Source organism: Marmota monax, unplaced genomic scaffold (assembly GCF_021218885.2).
Source record: "Marmota monax isolate L192 unplaced genomic scaffold, Marmota_monax_Labrador192_F-V1.1 WCK01_AAM20220418_F8-fsc00083, whole genome shotgun sequence".
Taxonomy (NCBI): Eukaryota; Metazoa; Chordata; class Mammalia; order Rodentia; family Sciuridae; genus Marmota; species Marmota monax.
In genome coordinates this window covers 7072065-7090406 of record NW_026692848.1, presented here as the reverse complement: position 1 = coordinate 7090406, position 18342 = coordinate 7072065, and the positions used below count along the sequence as shown (strand labels likewise).

The 18342-nt window shown below is 39.7% G+C and overlaps 1 protein-coding gene across 5 annotated transcripts in view; it reads left to right on the top strand.

Annotated features, from left to right (window-relative positions):
* The window catches only part of Map3k4 (mitogen-activated protein kinase kinase kinase 4), a 132087-nt gene that overhangs the window by 20432 nt on the left and 93313 nt on the right, over window positions 1-18342 (top strand). Inside the window, exon 1 of one of the 5 annotated variants that reach the window (XM_058580949.1) lies at window positions 5965-6259. The exons of the other annotated variants lie outside the window; for them this stretch is intronic. Within the exon in view, the coding sequence (XP_058436932.1) occupies window positions 6135-6259 (125 nt within the window). The 5' untranslated portion in view covers window positions 5965-6134. Of the gene's footprint in view, window positions 1-5964; window positions 6260-18342 lie in introns of those variants that run through there. 5 annotated transcript variants of the gene reach the window in all.

Here is an 18342-nt window from a genome sequence, read left to right as displayed (position 1 = left end):
GTTGAAGACACACAGTGCCCTTTGTTTAAATAGGAAAATGAAGTATTAAATATTTTCTTAAATACTATATATATATATATAGTATTTAAGAAAATATTCATATCTCTCTCCATGTATATATATATATATATATATATATATATATATATATATATATATGGAGAGAGATATGAATTTGAGGTAAAAGTTCTAAAGTTATGATTTCAGATTCTCTTAGTTTAATCAAAACCACTCTGGTCAAGTCTAAGTTCTCAAACACACCATGAGAAGAAAAATCAATTCAAGTCTGCATGGAGTCATGGGAGGGAGATTAATCTGGAGGGTGGGGAGTTGGGGAGAAGACTTTTTATTTTTGTCATTTTGGGAGACAACTGTAAGACAGTTGTTCTTAAGTGTCAAATCCACTTATTTTATGCAGTCCCAGATAGGCCCCTGGGTTAGACATAACAGGGAGGCAGATTTGGAATTGTTACAAACATTAATTTCCTAAGCCTGGGAGTTGTCAAAAACATGGCATATATTGCCTTATGAAACTGGAAGATTCAAGCCTGGGACACTTTTGTGACTTATGAAAAGTCTTGTTCTGAGAAGGGCAGTTTTGATGGCTTCTCAGGATGTTTCCAACTCAAAGAGTTCATGATGTTGCAAAACCACGCTAAAAATGCAGACCTCAAAAGGAGGAGTCTGATTTTCTGGAATTTATTTCTGGCCTTTCGTTACAAGTCTGTTGGTTCAAAATGTTTCTGATGTGCACCAGAGCCATACCTCATAAAAATCGGGGCTTTAAACTCCATTTCCGCATTTATCCATGACTCCTTTTCCCTTACTTCAAGCACAGTAATATAAAAAGCCTTGTATTTGTTAGTGTCAAGTGTATATACAAACACAGCCACTGTCAACGTAAGTAAGAATCAAGTTTATTTCTGTTCTTCGTAAGATGCTTGTCATTAAGAGCTTACATGTGGTACATTGCTTTACCCTTCATGCTGAAATGTTTACTTTTAAGTGTAGTTTTTCTTTCTTATATGTGTCTACCTTGGTAGTCTCTGATTCTTAGAATACCAGCTGCATTAAGAACAACAAAAAAAACTGCCTCTGGAGACTTCTCTTAGTCTACGTGTACCACAGAAATTTTCATCCTGGGTTTATTTCCCCAATTAGATCCATGCATGCATACATAATCCAGTTCATTTCTTCAGCAGATATTTAGCTGAACAGGTACTATGTACAGAGAGTTATTGCATGTGCTAAAGAAGTAATAATAGGCCAGAAATGGTGCCCGCTATTGAGAAAGAAAGACACATGTAACCAACCACAGGACACAACAGTGTTTGGGAGAACAAGTGACCTTGACAGACAGAAGTGAGGGTCAGAAGCCCCTGGCACAGGGCACCGAGTCATCTCTGTTCTCTTCTGTGCCTGGTTCCACATCCTGCACAAAGCACATACTGTTGATTTGAAGGGATCTGAAGATAATTTAGGAACTGCAACTTGCAGTTTCACAGTTCTCCCAACTTCATACCTGGTTATCAGAAGGAGAAATGAAATACAGAGAATCAGGCAAGAGCCGACTCCCTCAGGGGCTTCGCCAGCCCTTGCTGTGGCAGGAGCTTGAGAGGTGAACTGAGAAGTCAGAGCAGGAAAGAAGCCATGTGGGTCCCCCCACTCCGCTTCTCCTGCCTGCATTTCTAGAAGGATACGAAGAGGCTGTGAGCAGGCTGCACATGACCCTCCGCTAAACTCTCACTATTCACACATTGGACTCCACTTTCCCTTTGTTAGTTTATTCCTTTGGATAAGAATAACTTTTTGTTCTTTTTTTTTTTTTTAAGCACGTAACCTTTAATTCTTTGTTAATGATTTGAAGTCTTCACCGGCTCAATGTATACTGTGTAAGAGGAGAATGTCTGAAATAAGTGCTGATTTGTGTCCTGGTGGAGAAATAACAAAAACAAGTAAATCACCTCTCAGAAAAACAATACAAAGCAGTAGAGGTCTTATCTAAGTCCCTACTATTCAGACAAGAAGGATGACAAGGACTATTTTTAAAAAGTGCACTAATTATGTTTTTTCATATCCAATATTTCTTTGTGTTTTACTACTAAGTAGAAATAGATGTCCTTGTATCATTATGGGGAAAAAAAATCCATGTGTCAAAGTCCCCCATGAGGAGTTGAAGATTTCATTGCTCTTTCACAGTCTTCTCTCTTTGGCTGTGCTGGAGTGAAAATGAATCTGCCCCCTGTGAGCATCAACAGACTGGGATGTCTGCACTCTTTCTGCCACTGCAGAGCTGGGCTGAGCCCCTGGGAACAGAGAGGGCCAGGGGCTGGTGAAGTCTTGAATGTTCACACAGGAATCTGGGTGGAAGACTTCATGAATATCACTGGGAAAAGGGAAAAGCTTATTTTAAGTAAAATGCAGCACCACACTAATAATAATGTTCAAAACCATAATCTTGGAGTTTTTGTTTTCAAACAACAAAGACATAACCCTATTTATTGCATAGCTTGGCACAAAAATTCGCTTTGAATCATTTTGTGACAAAACTCATAAAATTAACTTTCGGCTAATATACCAGCCTTAATGCTATAACAACGCTCTTTGCACTGATAGGTACATCCAATAGTTTAAATAATGGTAGCCTGTGTTCAAGGTTTGTTAGTTTTTAGGGAAAGCAGAAAAACACATACATATGAATATGTAACTGGATTCAAGTATGTGTCAAAATTGGACTTTCAACTAATTATAAGCAAAGTTAAGAATGTTATGTACCTCCATGTAAACTGGATCTTTAGGAGAATTTTAGCTTTTATTTTTATTTATTTATTTATTTTTTTAAAGCATTTAACAGAAGTTAACATCTCTTTTTTTTTTTAAAGAGAGAGAGAGAGAGAGAATTTTTTAATATTTAGTTTTTAGTTCTCGGCGGACACAACATTTTTGTTTGTATGTGGTGCTGAGGATCGAACCCGGGCCGCACGCATGCCAGGCGAGCGCGCCACCGCTTGAGCCACATCTCCAGCCCGAATTTTAGCTTTTAATTCATTTTTTAAAAGAAATTCAATAAAGGCTATGTGAATTCAGTTTTGAGGATACAGGGAGAAGCAATTCTTTGAAGATTTTGTTGCCATTGTTTTTAAGAACAAAATTAAAGGCAGAGACCAGCCATGTGCTAAATAGTGACATAAGTTTAGAGATGAAAACCTAATTATGAGAGTAGCTCATTAATGTTAAAAGAAGCACCTCCTTGATGAATGTAACTGTAAGGAGGACAATGGTCTCTGTATCTTCCTTAGTTCTTATGTGGGCTCTTAGTTCTTACTTGGCTGGATAAGAAACCCAATTAATACAAGAGCTGATTAACAAGAGAAAAGCACAGATTAAAAAAAAATTGTACATGTATATGGGGATCTTGACAAGAGAGTAAAGTTCAAAGGAATGACCAAAGTATGATGCTTTTATACTTTTTAGACAAAGAATAATAAATTTTAGGGAAAGACAGGACAGATGGCATATAGACTAGAGTAGCAAATTCTAGGGATTTAACTGAAATAAAATGGGGGAGGGTCTGTAGAAGTTGGTGGAAAACTAGAGTCACTTCAGAGTGTGTTTATTTAGGTGCACTGAGCCCCACTACCAGTCTCAGGTGATCAAGGGTTGTTTTCCAGCACTGCTATGTGAAGGATCGCTTTCCCTAAAGAATTTTCATGTTTTGGGCTGGGGATGTGGCTCAAGCAGTAGCGCACGGGTTCGATCCTCAGCACCACATACAAACAAAGATGTTGTGTCCGCCGAGAACTAAAAAATAAATATTAAAAAATTCTCTCTCTCTTTAAAAAAAAAAAAGAATTTTCATGTTTTGCTGCCTGTAGGAAATGTTTGGTCAAATAGTCCTTTCTGAAGTCAAGTGACTTCAAAAAGACTGAAATAATCAATATACCAGTTGCATATTTTGAGATGGCATGTCCTTAACTCTGTCATAACAATATTAACTGAGCTCCTGCTATATGTCAGACACTAGCTGGGCACTAGTGATTCTTGGTGGCTAGGTAGACCACAGAAGAACAAAGAAAGGCATCTGTCCTGAAGGGACATACACTTCAGTGGAAAAGGCAGAAAAGGAAGGAAAGGAACCCTGGGTAACTGGGGGTGGATGCTGTGAAGGCCTGTCTGGAGCCCTGGGGAGACAGTCTTGTGAATTTGGTCTTGAGTATACAGGGAGAAGCAATTCTTCAAGAGGGGAGGCTAGGGAAATAGTGGGACTGGACCCAGTGTGGAGGTAGGTCAAAGTCACTGCACTTAAATTGCCTGTTTAGTACCACTTAGGTTTCTCCATGTGCTGCATTATCTGATTATTTAAATGTAAAATTTGTTTGGATCTGGCTAAAATAGAACCCTCAAGTGGAAGGTGAAAAAAGGTCATAGGTCTCTCAAAGCTGATTTACATTTGGCCAGTGTCTTGTGATCTGGATGTACTTGTGTGCACTCTAGCTATCTTACAGTCGGTAGTCACAGTTAACTGGAATGCAAGCCCTGAAGAGTACACAGTACAGAGCTTCTTAGAGGAGAGGGGTTTATTTTAACTATTTAAGTTTTTAAATCTCTAATATGCCTTCTCAGAAGGGTTTCAGGCTCAGCAAATTTTAAAAGAAAATTAGAGAACTAGAATTACAGAAAGTGGGAAATATTTGCAGAACTTTCTTCACACATCAAAAGGGAATTAGTGATTTAAGAAATAATATGGTTTTTATTAAGATAAAAAGTTTACTCTCCTTAAACACTCGTTTGTTTTTTTCTCTCCTTTTATCATAAGGTTATTGGCTCTATTAGGGAAAAATTTGGTCTGTTTTGATCAATGCTTTATCTTCAGCAGTCCTCATGTATGCATTTAACAAGTACTTGTTGAATACGTGTTGTTGAAAAAATAAGATGAACATCAATTCAGAAATTCAGCACTATCTGGTCATAAAAAAATACAGACTCTTGTAATAAAACTGAAGGAAGCAACTTAGCTACAAATAAATTTTGGAATCTTTTGAGTGCAACCTAGTTATCTTCTCAGCTGACCTTTAAGTCCTACCTCATCACGTTTAAACGTTTTGTTTTGGCCAGTTTTCTTACCAACATTTGTTCAGAACTATGTTTTACATATTTTGAGCTTTGGCTCAACCGATTTTTTTTTTTTTAACAGCGCATTTGAAGGACTAGAGGCGAACATACTTGTTTAAAGGATGGTGTTTTAAAATTGACTTTGGATTTCACTCCATAGGAAATTTTGCAAATGTTTGCAACTTAAAGCTGTGAAGACCGACGTGGTCTCTAAGGATAAACGAAGCATTGGAATTGCAAAAGTTTTCAATGTGCCTAAAGTAAACTTTAGAGCTTCTTTTTTCTTTCACCCCTTCAGTGTAGGAACGCTGCGGTCCGCGTCTCCGGAAGGTCCACGTGGAACCCCGCGCTGGGGTGACCAGTGGTCTTCGGTGCCTCGCTGATGTGAGGGTCCCCTCCATGGCCTGAGCTTCCGTAAACTTATTCCCGGTCTCAGGAAGCTGAGTTTTACGAGCGCGGCGAAGGCCCGCGCTTTCATCCCTCCGCGCTGCGCGCGCCCGGGTGACATCATCCCTATTTCCGAAAGATGGGATTCAGGACGGCCCGACCTTCGGCGGCGGCGGCGATCCACTGGCACAAACGACCAAGCACTTTGCAAGTCCTCGATTACCCCCCCAGACGCCCAGCACCGCCTCTCCGGGTGTCCTCGGAGCTCGCGCCCGCGCCCCGAGGGCCGCCCAGCACGCCGCACAGTCCAGCTCTGCACCACAGTGCCCGCTGTCACCAACCCAGCCCACACCTGATCGGTGGCGGGGAACCGCGCCCCTCCCTCGGCTTGCGCGTCCCCGCCCATTCGGATTCCAGCGCCCGCCGCCGCCGCCCACGGAGGCTTGTCCCTCGCCGCCCGCCGTAGCCCGGCGCTCAGCCGGCCGCCGTTCCCAAGATGGCCGCGGCGCGCTCGGGTCCTGCGGCGGGCTAGAGGCGGAGGCGGAGCCGAGTCACTCCCGCACTTCGGGGCTCCGGTCCCTCGCGCCAGGCTGCAGCTTACTGCCCGCCGCGGCCATGCGGGGCTCCGTGCACGAATGAAAGAAGCCGCCGCCGAGCTGGTGCCCCCTCCCGCCTTCGCCGTCACCCCTGCCGCCGCCATGGAGGAGCCGCCGCCGCCGCCGGAACCCGAGCCCGAGCCCGAGCGCTGCCTGGCGGCGAGGTGAGTGGCGGCGGCTGCCGACCGCTCGCAGGAAGCGGGTCGGGTCCTGGCCCGAGCTCGCCGGGGCCGGAGGGGGCGTGGGGAGGGAAGCACCCCGGCTCCGCGGCGGCAGGGCGCGGCGCAGCCTGGGGCCGGGGCGCCGCGGCGGAGCGACCCCTGCCCGGCCGCGCGCAGCCGCCGGCCCGCCTTGCCCTGGATGCCGGCCGCGCCGCCCCCCGGCGCGAGCTGCTGCAGCGGCCGCGCCGAATTCCTCTCCGCTGGCCGAACCGCAGTGGCCCCTCACTCCGCCCCCGTCCGAGGGAGGGAGCCGCTCGGGAAGCCAGTGCGCCCGGCTGGCGCCCCGCGCGTCCCTCCTTCCCTCGGTTTGCACCGCGCCCCCGGAAGATGCCGGCTTCTTTTGCGGGGAAACTGCGCTGGGACTGAGCAGTTGGAGGGCCCATTAGTGTCCTGTGGGGGAAGCGCTGTGCAGATTGTTGCTCGCACGTGCAAATAAAGTAAGCATTGATTTGTGAGAAACTTTGCCACCGCTGGAAGCTCTGAGGCGAACTTTGCTATGCAGAGCATTGTTCCACAGAGACTTTGTTAATTACGTTTATGTCATTATTTTTTTGATTCGGATAATAAATGCACCACAGCTAAGATTTTCCCTCTTATGTGCCTGTTTGTGCGTCCAAATGCCCTCTTACTCACTGTCCTTTGCATCACAGAGTAAATTTGCAAACTACTGCCCCCTGTCCCCTGTAAAGAAAATACTGACAGCACCTCCCATCTTACTGTGTTGCTGTATTTAGTTCTAGAAATAAGGCAGTTAGGTGTGCTCTTTCTGTTTTTCCTGCTTAAGGAAATTTTAAACAAATATGTAGTCATATTTAGGACTGAACACAGGAGACACATTCTTGGTTGTCCTCACTGAATTGGCCCAAACCAGTTTGATTTTCAGTAAAGCTGTTGTTACTTTACTTTTCTTAATTCTAAGATACCTCTGTATAAAGAACAGACTTCTCTAATATAAAGAACGACTTCTTCATATTAGAATATAAAGAACGACTTCTCTAATAAAGAACAGTATAGCGTGTAATGAGAATTACTTTTGAGTTTATCTAGCATTCTTTAGAAGTTTTGTTACATTATTATATGTGTTAATTCAATTTCTGAGCAATTTTGATCCCTTTAAGCTTTTTTAAAAAATGATAATTGTGAACACTTATTAATTGCTTAAAATTCTTAACACTTATTAAATTACTCATTTAATCTTTACAACACCCCTGTGAGGTAGAACTGTTATTGTCTCTTTTTTACATAGGAGGAAACTGAGGCACAAAGGTTAAGTATCCTGCCCAGAGTTCACAGTTGGTAATGAGTAAAGGCCAGGCTGTATAGGCCATGCCTGACCCAGGGTGAGGAAGAGGTGTGATTTCCTTATCCACACACCAGAAGTTAACATGCTGTTGAACTCTATTCTGGGAAAGTGGACCTGAACAGTCAGAGGTAAAAGTGAAAAGGGCAAAGAAGCAAAAATGTGCTGAAAAAATGGCTGCTTTTCCGTGATGAAGAGAAACCTTGGTATTTCTCTCTTTGTTATAATAAAAATAGGTCAGGATAATGGGCTTTATCCAACTTTAAGTGAACAGCAGTGTACGGAACAAAAAGACCTTAGAAATATTTTTCTTAGCAACATTGCATTTAATTTTACAAAAGCAAATCTGTGAAGCAGATTACTTGATAAAGCTGTTGTTTTGCCTTTATTATGCCCTCATTGTTACCACCTTCTCTTCACAATGCCAGAGCTGACCTCTGACAGACTTCTTGTCAATCTTTGATAAAGAGATGTGGCATGAGTTCCCCAGTTGTTTATTTGAATTTATTTTATATTTTTAACTATTTTGAAGAAGCTCAATGTGCATATTGAGAATGTGCTAAATGCCACTTTTTGGCACAGTGGAGACCAATAATGTGGTTATTTGTGCTACCAGGTTACCTGGTTTGTGATAGGCTAGGATAAAGCTATCCTTGTTCATCTACTTTATGTCTGTCATTGATTAGGAAGGTTGTATTAACAGGTCTTTTGTAGAAGTCAGGCCTGTACGTGTTGGCCTCCCAGGTTTTGTGGCAGATACCACTGCAGATGCCATCTAGCCCATCACATCTGCCTGGTGTGTGCGTTCCTTCTGACAAGAGTTACGCAGTGACTTAATGAAGAACACAACAGGTTGAGAAGTGATAGTACTCTATTGTAGTTTTACTGTGTTGTGGTTTGGCTGTGAGGTGTCCCCCAAAAGCTTTTGTGTGAGACAATGTAAGAAAGTTTGGAGAAGAAATGACTGAGTTGTGAGAGCCTTAAACCCAATCAGTGAATTAATCCCCTGATGGATTAACTGAGTGGTAACTGGAGGAGCGGGCATTGGGGGCATGGCTTTAGGGCATATATTTGTATCTGGGGAGTGGAGTCTCTCTTTCTGCTTTCCTCCACCACACTCTTCTGCCGTGTTCAGCCTCACCTCGAGCCCTGAGAAATGAAGCTGGCCTTCTGTGGACTAAGACCTCTGAACCGTGAGCCCCTAAATAAATCTTTCCTCCTCTACAGTCGTTCTGGTCCCGTCCTTTTAGTCACAGCAGCAAAAAAGCTGATTATAACATGAAGCTTATTGTCTGTCGTGGATATTTCTTGTCCTTATTTTTGGTAAAGAACTTCTAATAAGGACAGCTGTTGTTATTAGTGATTAAGCTTTGAAGTCAACATTCCTTATAATTTCTTTTTCAAGCTTCTGGGTCAGTTCTGTGAGGATCCTGAAATGACTAGGAGAGCAATTAGAAATCATTTGCAACAATTTATCTTTGTGATTTCTTGGATTTCTGCACTTGAAGAAAACGCAACAAATTGAATATTAAGTCTGATGTAAAGCTCCTGTCTAACATTTCATTTAAAATATTTATGTTAAAAATGGCTTCATTGTTCTTACTTACCTTATATGTCAGTGAACTTTTATTAATCAATTATTTTATATAATGGGTTCTTGTGAGTTCATTTGAAAAAATGGGTTTCACTACTAAAAGAGTACTTGAATATCAACACTCTAAGCAAATTGATCTCTCTAACTTGAATGCTTACTTTGAGCCTGCTTGTTTCAGTCTTGACACTGGATGTTGCTTACCATCAGAGAAGCTGTCCACGGAGGGTTGGTGTTGGATGTGCCTCTAGACCAGTGTAACAGTAGGTGCCCTTGGTGGGGTGGTTTTTGACAGAGAAGGAGTCACCAGGCAGCAGTAACAGAGGACTCCAGTGGGGGCAGAAACTTTATGTTGACTCCATTCTGATTCCCTTTAATTGCCGGATTGTTGGAAGTTGCTCTACTTCCCTTCCTGTATGTTCTCTTACTGTCTTGTAAATCTTGTTCTGAGCTACTGAAACTTGGGGCTGTGAAGGTCTTGACACTTAACTGGATACACTTGCCTTAATAACTTACTGTTGCTTAGTAATTCCTCATTCCTTAGTGATTATCTTTTCACTCCTAGGGTCCTTTTGTCTTAGCCTTCTCATTTGACCAGGTGGTGTGTATTCTGCTGGAAATACTTTCTTAAAAAGAAAATGGAAGAGATGTCAGAAAAGGAGATTGGTTGACAATTGTAGGCCATGATAAGCTGCGTCACCTTGGCAGGAAGAACAAGGTCCGTTCACTGGGCCTCAGCTTCTCAGACATGCTGCTATGCAGTGACTGTCAGTATGTTCCCTTGCCTGTAAAAGACCGAAGTATAATTAAGAGATGGATTGGTAAAAATGACATTAGCAAGGAAAATCAGTTGAGCGTTCTAAGTGACTAATGGTAGTAGATTAGGGAGATTGGCACAGCCCTTGCTTTTTGTATAAGACACAGGGAGACAAAGTCTAACTCTTAGGTTTTAATTTTTCTAGGTTTCACTCTGGCTGTCCTCCCACTCCGCCTGCTTCCCTTGTTTATTATTATTTATTTTATTTTTTTGATACCAGGGATTGAACTCGGGGACACTCATCCAATGAGCCATGTCCCCAGCCCTATTTTGTATATTATTTAGAGATAGGATCTCACTGAGTTGCTTAGCTCTTTGCTGTTGCTGAGGCTGGCTTTGAACTGGAGTTCCTCCTGCCTCAGCCTCCCGAGTTGCTGGGATTACAGGTATGCACCACTGTACTAGACCTATAGTGTGTTTATTTTTAATTTTCAGTCTTACTTTAATTAAGTTATGACAGACCTTGCTTTTCATGCTTTGATTTAGGGTATGTTGTATCCTTGTCCCTTCAAGATATTTATGTAAGAAAGCCTTCAGTGGTATGGTAGAATTTTACAAATATATGTCTCAGAGGATCACCTTATTGTTTCTACTCTTTCCATTACCTCCCTACCTCCCATGAAGAATCCTTTGGCATAATTTCTGAAAAAGGTGTGACTAAGATGTCAGTGGTTGGTGCTTGCATACAACTTTTTGAATATTGTGTTCAAAAAGGATTATGATCGTATGTGGTTTTTCTGGATTAAAGTCATCAAGTTAAAAAATGAGAATTCTGTACACCTATTAAAAACTATGTTTTTAAAGAATATCTAGTGGCATGGGAAAATATTCATGATGCATATTTTTTAAGTGGAACTGCATTTTTTTTAAGATTCTCAAGTACTTCCAACTGTGTAATATAACCCTCACATGCAAAAAGCAGATTACCAAACAGTAATTTGGTAATCTATATTTGGTATTTATAGCCAGGCATGCTATAAGGTAGACGCCTCTAATTCTAGTGACTTGGGAGGCTGAGGCAGGAGGATTGCAAGTTTGAGATTAGCCTCAGCAATTCAGCAAGGCCCTAAGCAGCTTAGGGAGGCCCTGTCTCAAGATAAAAATTAAAAGCTCAGTGGTAAAGCACCCTTAGATCCAGTCTCTAGTACAAAACAACAACAACAACAAACCCAACAGAAACAAACAGAATTTACAGAAATAGCAATCCAGATTTGAGAACCTGTTTCTCCACCAGTTTGTCCTACTCCCTACTTTTTTTTTTTTTTAAAGAGAGAGTGGGGGGGGGGGGGAGAGAGAGAGAGAGAGAAAATTCTCTTAATATTTATTTTTTAGTTCTCAGAGGACACAACATCTTTGTTGTTTTTTTTTTTTTTGTATGTGGTGCTGAGGATCGAACCCGGGCCGCACGCATGCGAGGCAAGCGCGCTACCCCTGAGCCACATCCCCAGCCCCCTCCCTACCTTTCTTTTCCTCCACTTGGAAGCATCCCTGTCTTTACTGCAGCTACATGGTACAAATTGGAGCTGCCTTTTCTTACAGACTCCTGGCTCTAGGAATGGACATTGATCCAAGCCAGAGTAATGGGGTTCTTTCCTAGGGTTTTTCATATTGGAGCTGGAGGGAGCAATTCTCATTTTAATAACTGAAATGTTTTGTGAAGACATGAAGCTGCGGTCGATCTCGTGGAAAAGTTGTGTGGTCTCTCAGCCAGTGATGTTAACCCCCAGAGAAAAGCAGGGAGACTGAAAGAGGTCTTTGACCAGTTAGTTGCCTCTTATGCTATATATTTTTTTTCTTGATTTGTCAATACAAACTAATTTTCCTTTCTTAAACTATGAACTTGGGCTTCTTAAAATTCTAACTAATAGTATGATTCTATTTTTAAAAGTATCCACATGCATCAAAAAAGTAAAAAGTGAAGGGTTACATGCCAGTTTTTTCCCCCAATTTTTTAAAATGATGAACATGTTACATGTTTTATTTTAAAATGAAAATCTAATTATAGATTTTCATTTTCTTAAGTAGTACATTTATACTTTTAAGTCTCCTTTATTTTGAATTGTTACTAAAAATTGAAATAGATGAGATTCCCAAATTTTAAATGAACTTAAATTTTATTTGTTTTTGGTGTCTCAACATCAGAGCTGAATGTAGCAAGCTGGTGTTCTTTAGTTATTTAGCTCATGTGGGTAACAGAATTTGCAGATTAGAAACAACTTCAGTAGTAACAGAAAAAGGTCTTGCTTTTTGATGTTTTTTTACATTTATAGAACTATTATTTAAAATCTATAATTGTGTTTCTCAGCATGTTATATATTAAAATGCCTTCTCCTTTTTCATATTTGAAATGACTTTTTAAAAAATATTTTTAGTTGTAGATGGACACAATACCTTTATTTTATTTATTTATATGGTGCTGAGGATCGAACCCAGTGCCTCACACGGGCCAGGCAAGTGCTCTGCCACTGAGCCACAACTCCAACCCTGAAATGACTTTATTTTTATGTGAACATTATTCTGCTGGAAGAAATGAGATATGTACCGTCTAAGTTCCCTACAGACCTCAGGCTTGGGTAACAGAGTGCCTTTTAATATTTATTCACAAACAAGCAAAATGAAAATTTATTTTGACTTAGGAGCACATTCACTTATCCTATTTTGCAGACATCAGCAGGTATATTAGTCTCTTGGATCATATAGATGCCACATACTTATAAAGTATCAGAGCATGCTCTTAAGAATATATTAGGCTTTTTGTCAAAAGTATTTCATAAACAGACTTCATTTCAGCATTATTTCAGAAGGGGTAAGCTTTCCGTAGAGAAAAGTAAATGTGACGCTTCTAAGTTGATGGGGTTGCTGTTTTTGTTGGGAGCTATTCTGCATGTGAGCAGACTGTTTGGCCATACTGCTGAACTAACCGTACGTGGAACTTTCTAAATAGAGGACAGCTAGTTTACAGATGTCAAATTAGTAAAAATTGCCAACCTTTTTAGTCTTTGAGTGGGGGAAATTTTGAAAGAAAATTTGGTACATTTTTATTTAAAATTTGAAGTCTTATGTAGGAACATAACTTACCTTGGTTTTCTCATAACAATTTTGGCATTAGCTTGTTAAATATGTAAGTATTTAGTTTTTACTCGAGGAATTACGCGTTTACCAATGCAAGTCTTACTGGGTAGGACACTTAATGTTCATTTTACCCTGTTTATTCCCAGCCACTGCTTGCAAGAGTTACAAGAGATGAGAGCTGGGAGGGACCTTAGAGGCCATCTCTGCTGTGCCTCTCATTTCACAGGTGAGGAAACCTGCCTAGAGAGGCTGCAGCTGCCCCAGGTCACAGCTTACAATCAGGTCTGCAGGCTCTTGCTTCCCTTTCCCTTGAGTCATCCTGTGCTCTGATTAGGGACCAAAGCCAAAGGTGTTCTTTAACCACCTGGCTCACCCAGCCCAGCTCCAGCTCAGGTCCACAGGAGCAGGTACTTTGCCACTGAGCAATGCTGTTTTTTTTTTTTTTTTCTCTAGATTAATTTGACTTTTTAGGATCAAGTAGAGGGGAAGGATTCATTTTCAGAGGAAAAAATATGTTGAGGAAAAAAATGAAATTGTGCCAGGTGTAGTGGCTTCTCCTTGTGATCCCAGCAACTCAGGAGGCTGAGGCAGAAGTATTGCAATTTCAGGACCAGTCTCAGCAACTTGGCAAGGCCTTAAGCAATTTAGTGAGACTCTGTCTTCACCTAAAAAATAAAAAGGGCTGGATGTAACTTAGTGGTAAAGTGTCCTAGGTTCAAGTCCGAATACCAAAAAATAAAAAAAGAGAAATCCCAAGCTTATTATACACAACTTTTTTTTTTCCTCCATGAACCTTTAGTTCACAGAATAAAGAGCCATTGTTCAAACCTTTTTAGATAAGTTATTCTTTTCTGTGCTGTCTTTAGTGCAAGCAGGAGTTAAGATTAGAATATCTGTCAGTGGTATTGGTTTTAAAATCATGGTGATTGAGACTACAGTAAGAAATGTATTTCGCAACAGCATTTGTGTGCTGTACAGCTAAAATAAAAACCTGTGAAATAATATTTGACCTTGCAATATGTGATGCACTCTGATAATTCTTACTCTGTTCTATTAAAAAGTGTCCATCATGATCTAAATTGATTTTACTACCCATAAATGGTTTTTAACCCTTGGCTTAAAAAACATGGTTCTACTGAAAAGGAAGGATGCTGTCATGCTTTGTGCCTTGTCCCTTGAGACTTGAGTCAGAAGAACAAGTACAGTATACATCCACTAAATGGTCAAAAGGAATTTTGAAGAAGTTAGGTAAGATTAGAATCTGAATACTTTTTCCTTGAAACCAGCATTGTTTGTTCCCTGAAGGCAGGAGTAGGAATGCATCTTAGCCTGTCTCACCCTTTTGCTGCTTGTGCTTACACTATAGGAATCACAAGACCAGTGTAGAATTTGAGATTAAGTTAGGGTAGAATTACGGTTGGAATATGTGAGTGCTTTAGATGATTTGTTCATTTTCCTCTAAAACAAAATGGCGTAGTCCTTGAAAAAAAAAAATGGAACTCCTTTTTCCTTGACACACATGCATATGTGTGTGAGTGTGAGTGTGTGTGTGTGTGGTGTGTGTGGGTATTTGTTAGGGGAGGGCAGTTTCATTTCAGATCTTCTCTTAAGCAATGCTTGCTTTGGTGTCAACCTTGATATCTCCCGCTTCCCATAGATTGGAGGTCCTTCTGTTTACATCTGTAGAGCCCCCTATAGTTTTGTGTCACGGTGCATGCCCCATTTGCAGTAATTTGTGCTTATATCTGTTTTGATGTCTATATCTTACTGATGTCTTTTGCCATCAGTACACATGAAACTAATAATAGGGACATTGTTTTGCTTAATTTCATATCCAAATTCCTGGCACAGTAGGCTCTCTCTGCGCTGATGCTTGTTGGATGGAGGAGGCAGAGAACATACTGGTTAGAACATAGGCTTCAGTATGAGCCTTTGAATCACTTTTTGGTTACTAGCTGTATGATTGGGGGAAAGTTATTTAGCCTTTCTCAGTCTGTTTTTATTTTTAAGCAAAAATAATAATAGCATATACTTTCTAGGTTGTAATTAAGATTTAGTGAAACAATACCGTTTATATAGTAGGTATGAGCATCATAATTACACTTGTGGGTTTTTTTTTTTTTTGTTTAGGTAAAAAAGGGGAAATCCCATTGTAGTTTATTTATATATCCAACAAATAAATTTCCTTAAAAAGCCATCAAATGTGCATTAAAGCTAGATGCATTTTTAAAATAGCTGCAATAATCTGTTATTAAGACTTCCAACCCCATGTCTGCAGAAGGCATAGAAATGAAAAAAAAGTGTTTGGGGACTCAGCTTTTCCAAATTCCTTTTTTTTGCTTCCATTGTGACTTATTTTGCATATTATTCTTACAAGAGTTTGGAATTCTGACTAGCTTTTGGAAGATCATAAATCATGCTACTGAATTAAGAAGTGTAATACTTACTACTGGTTAAACTACTTGTTTAGATGTCTTTCTCCTTGGAAGTCCTTTTTAAGTTGTTCATTTAACTTAATGTATTTTTATTTAGATTAATGCTATTTTCTTTTTTTAAATGTTAAATGGTATAGTTAAAAGTAGTGTTTTTTCAGATTGATCCAACTGCTACCTCGGAAAAGTTAAGGGGATCTGTTCACTTAAAGTAAATCAGAAATCTCTCTGGTTATGAAAGAAGCAGAATTCCATTATGGAAAATATGAAAAGTAAAAGAATAACCAACTATAATCCTATCATCTAAAATGTTTATCACTAATATGTTGGCATATTTATTTTCTGGGTTTTGTCTATGAGTATGTGTAATTTCCCCCCCTTCTATACAGTGTATCTTTACAAACTGCTATATCCTTTTCCTGTAATTAAACAATGGCAAATATTCTTTTTATCTGTCTCATAATTAAATTATTTGATACTATATTTATAATATGTGGTTTATTGTTGAGAGCCACAGCCTAGTCGGAATGGCCCCTGTCATTTTGCCAGAAGTAATGGTTGAGAGGCGAGCTATTAAGATGATGTGCCCAGCCAGACTGCGGCAGTTTATAACATGATTCCACTTGTAATTAATGACTTGATAAAGATATTTATGTAAATTTTTTTGTATTCCAGATTATTTCTTTAGGATAGATTCTAGTCATAAGATATTTAGAGTTTTAAGGTTCTTGAGACATGGTGCCACATTTCTTTATAGAAATGTATTAAGTTATTTTACTTATATGAAAAACAGGTGCTCTGGACAATTTCATTTACAATGGCAAGTCCACTAAATTGTTATGTTATATATGTATAGTGTATTAGTCTGATTTTTTATTACTATAACAAAATACTTAAGGCAATCTAATTTTTATAAAATAAAGAAGCTTATTTAGTTTAGTTTTAGAAGCTGGTAGTCTAAATATCATGGCGCAGTTTGTGGTGAGAGCCTCCCTTGGCAGCATCAGTTCGTGACAGATAGTAATGGTGGGAATGTATGTGAGTGAGAAATCATTGTCAGGCACAAAAGCAGAGTGAGACTGGAATCCCAAGAGAACTACCCTAACCCTTCTGAGGGCCCATCTTCATTTGACTTAAGGACTAGTCCTCAGTTCTTAAAGATCCCCCCATTTCCTGGTACTGTTGCCTGGAGACCAAGATCCCAACACATAAACCTTGGACAGACCATGTCCAAATCGTAGCAGGTAGCTTAAAAGAAAGGGTTTATTTATATATCCAGCAAATAAACATTAATAACAACAACAATAGTCCAAACAAAACCCACAGTCATCCTGTATCAGTTATTTCAGTCCTATGTAATTCTTGTTCTCTTCAATTAGCAGTCTCATGAATCCATGTTCTTTTTGACTGGAGTTCTAGAAATCCTAATTCAGTCCACTGTTATCTTCTCAGAGTTGTTTAAACATGCCCTTGAAGACCTGCACCCCAAAGTACCTGGCATAGTCCTTTGGCATGGGCCCTGAGACAGCCCTTTCTTTGTTGAGGACAAGACTCTGGCATAGCTCACTGCAAGTACTGTTAGGAGGCTGCAGAGCAAAACAAAGCCCTGTCTGTAGATGACACGAGAGCTTCAAGTGGCTTCAGGCTTACTACTGATAATTTTCAAAAGTGAAAGGCCCAAAGAGGATTCCTGATAAGAGTAAAGTAATTGATAAGTATGTTTGGTGTTCTATGACAATATGAAACAAGAAAAAAGTCAGTCCAAAACAATTTTGGACAGAATGTTTACAAACATAATGATTAATGCAATTTTCAAGGAAACATGCATGTTGCCTGTAATTTATAAAAATGGAAATACATCTTTACAGAGGAAAAAAGAAGTTCAGATATAAGATAGTTCTTATGATATACCAAGCATTATTGGAATATACCAAGAATACATCAAGAACACCAAGTAAAAAGATTGTTTAAGTTGGAATGTGTCCTAAATATATGTATATTAATAAAAATTCATAGATAAATGATATGAATCTCCTGAAAACCTTTAATCTTAGGCTAGATGGTGGCACAAGCCTACAACCAGCTGCTCAGGAGGCTGAGGCTGGAGGGCTTGGATTCAAATTAAAGAAGTTGAGATCAAGTGAAACTTTAAAAAACACAACTGAAATTGTGACAATGTTGTTTACTTGTCTAGTATCAAGCAAAGTAGCACTCGGACACTGATAAATGGAAATGTGTCATGGTCAGTGAGAGAATTGACAATTGTTTGCAGCAAACAGTGTCTGAAATACTTATGCAACATTAAACCTGTGCAAACTTAACCTAGGAAGTGCTCAGCATCTTTTCTGATTTGATAATTCATCAATAGTGACATATCAAATAATCCCAATTATTTCTAGCATCATTTTTTTTTTTAATTTTCACCCCTATAAAGGGGTGATTTTCCAGGAGCCCTCTGGGAAATCTTAAAGACAATTCTAGGTAGAAAAGATACTATTTATAATTTGATTTGGGAAAGGTATCAGTAGTTGTCAGAAGATTTAAATGTTTCAAGATGGGATCAAGGTCATCAAGAAACAGTAGTTGGCTATATGTTTAACCTCAGTGACAATACAAACTTTAAACATAGGCAAGTTAATGATTGGAAAGAAATTTTCTAAATGAAACACTTTTTTTTTCATAAATGATCAAGGATACAGTAAGTCAGCATAAACCATAGAAGATTATGCCGATAAATCACAGAATCTTTCTATCTAGACAGATTACACAGAAAGTAAAAAATAACTTACAACTTTCTTGTAAGAATAGGTCATA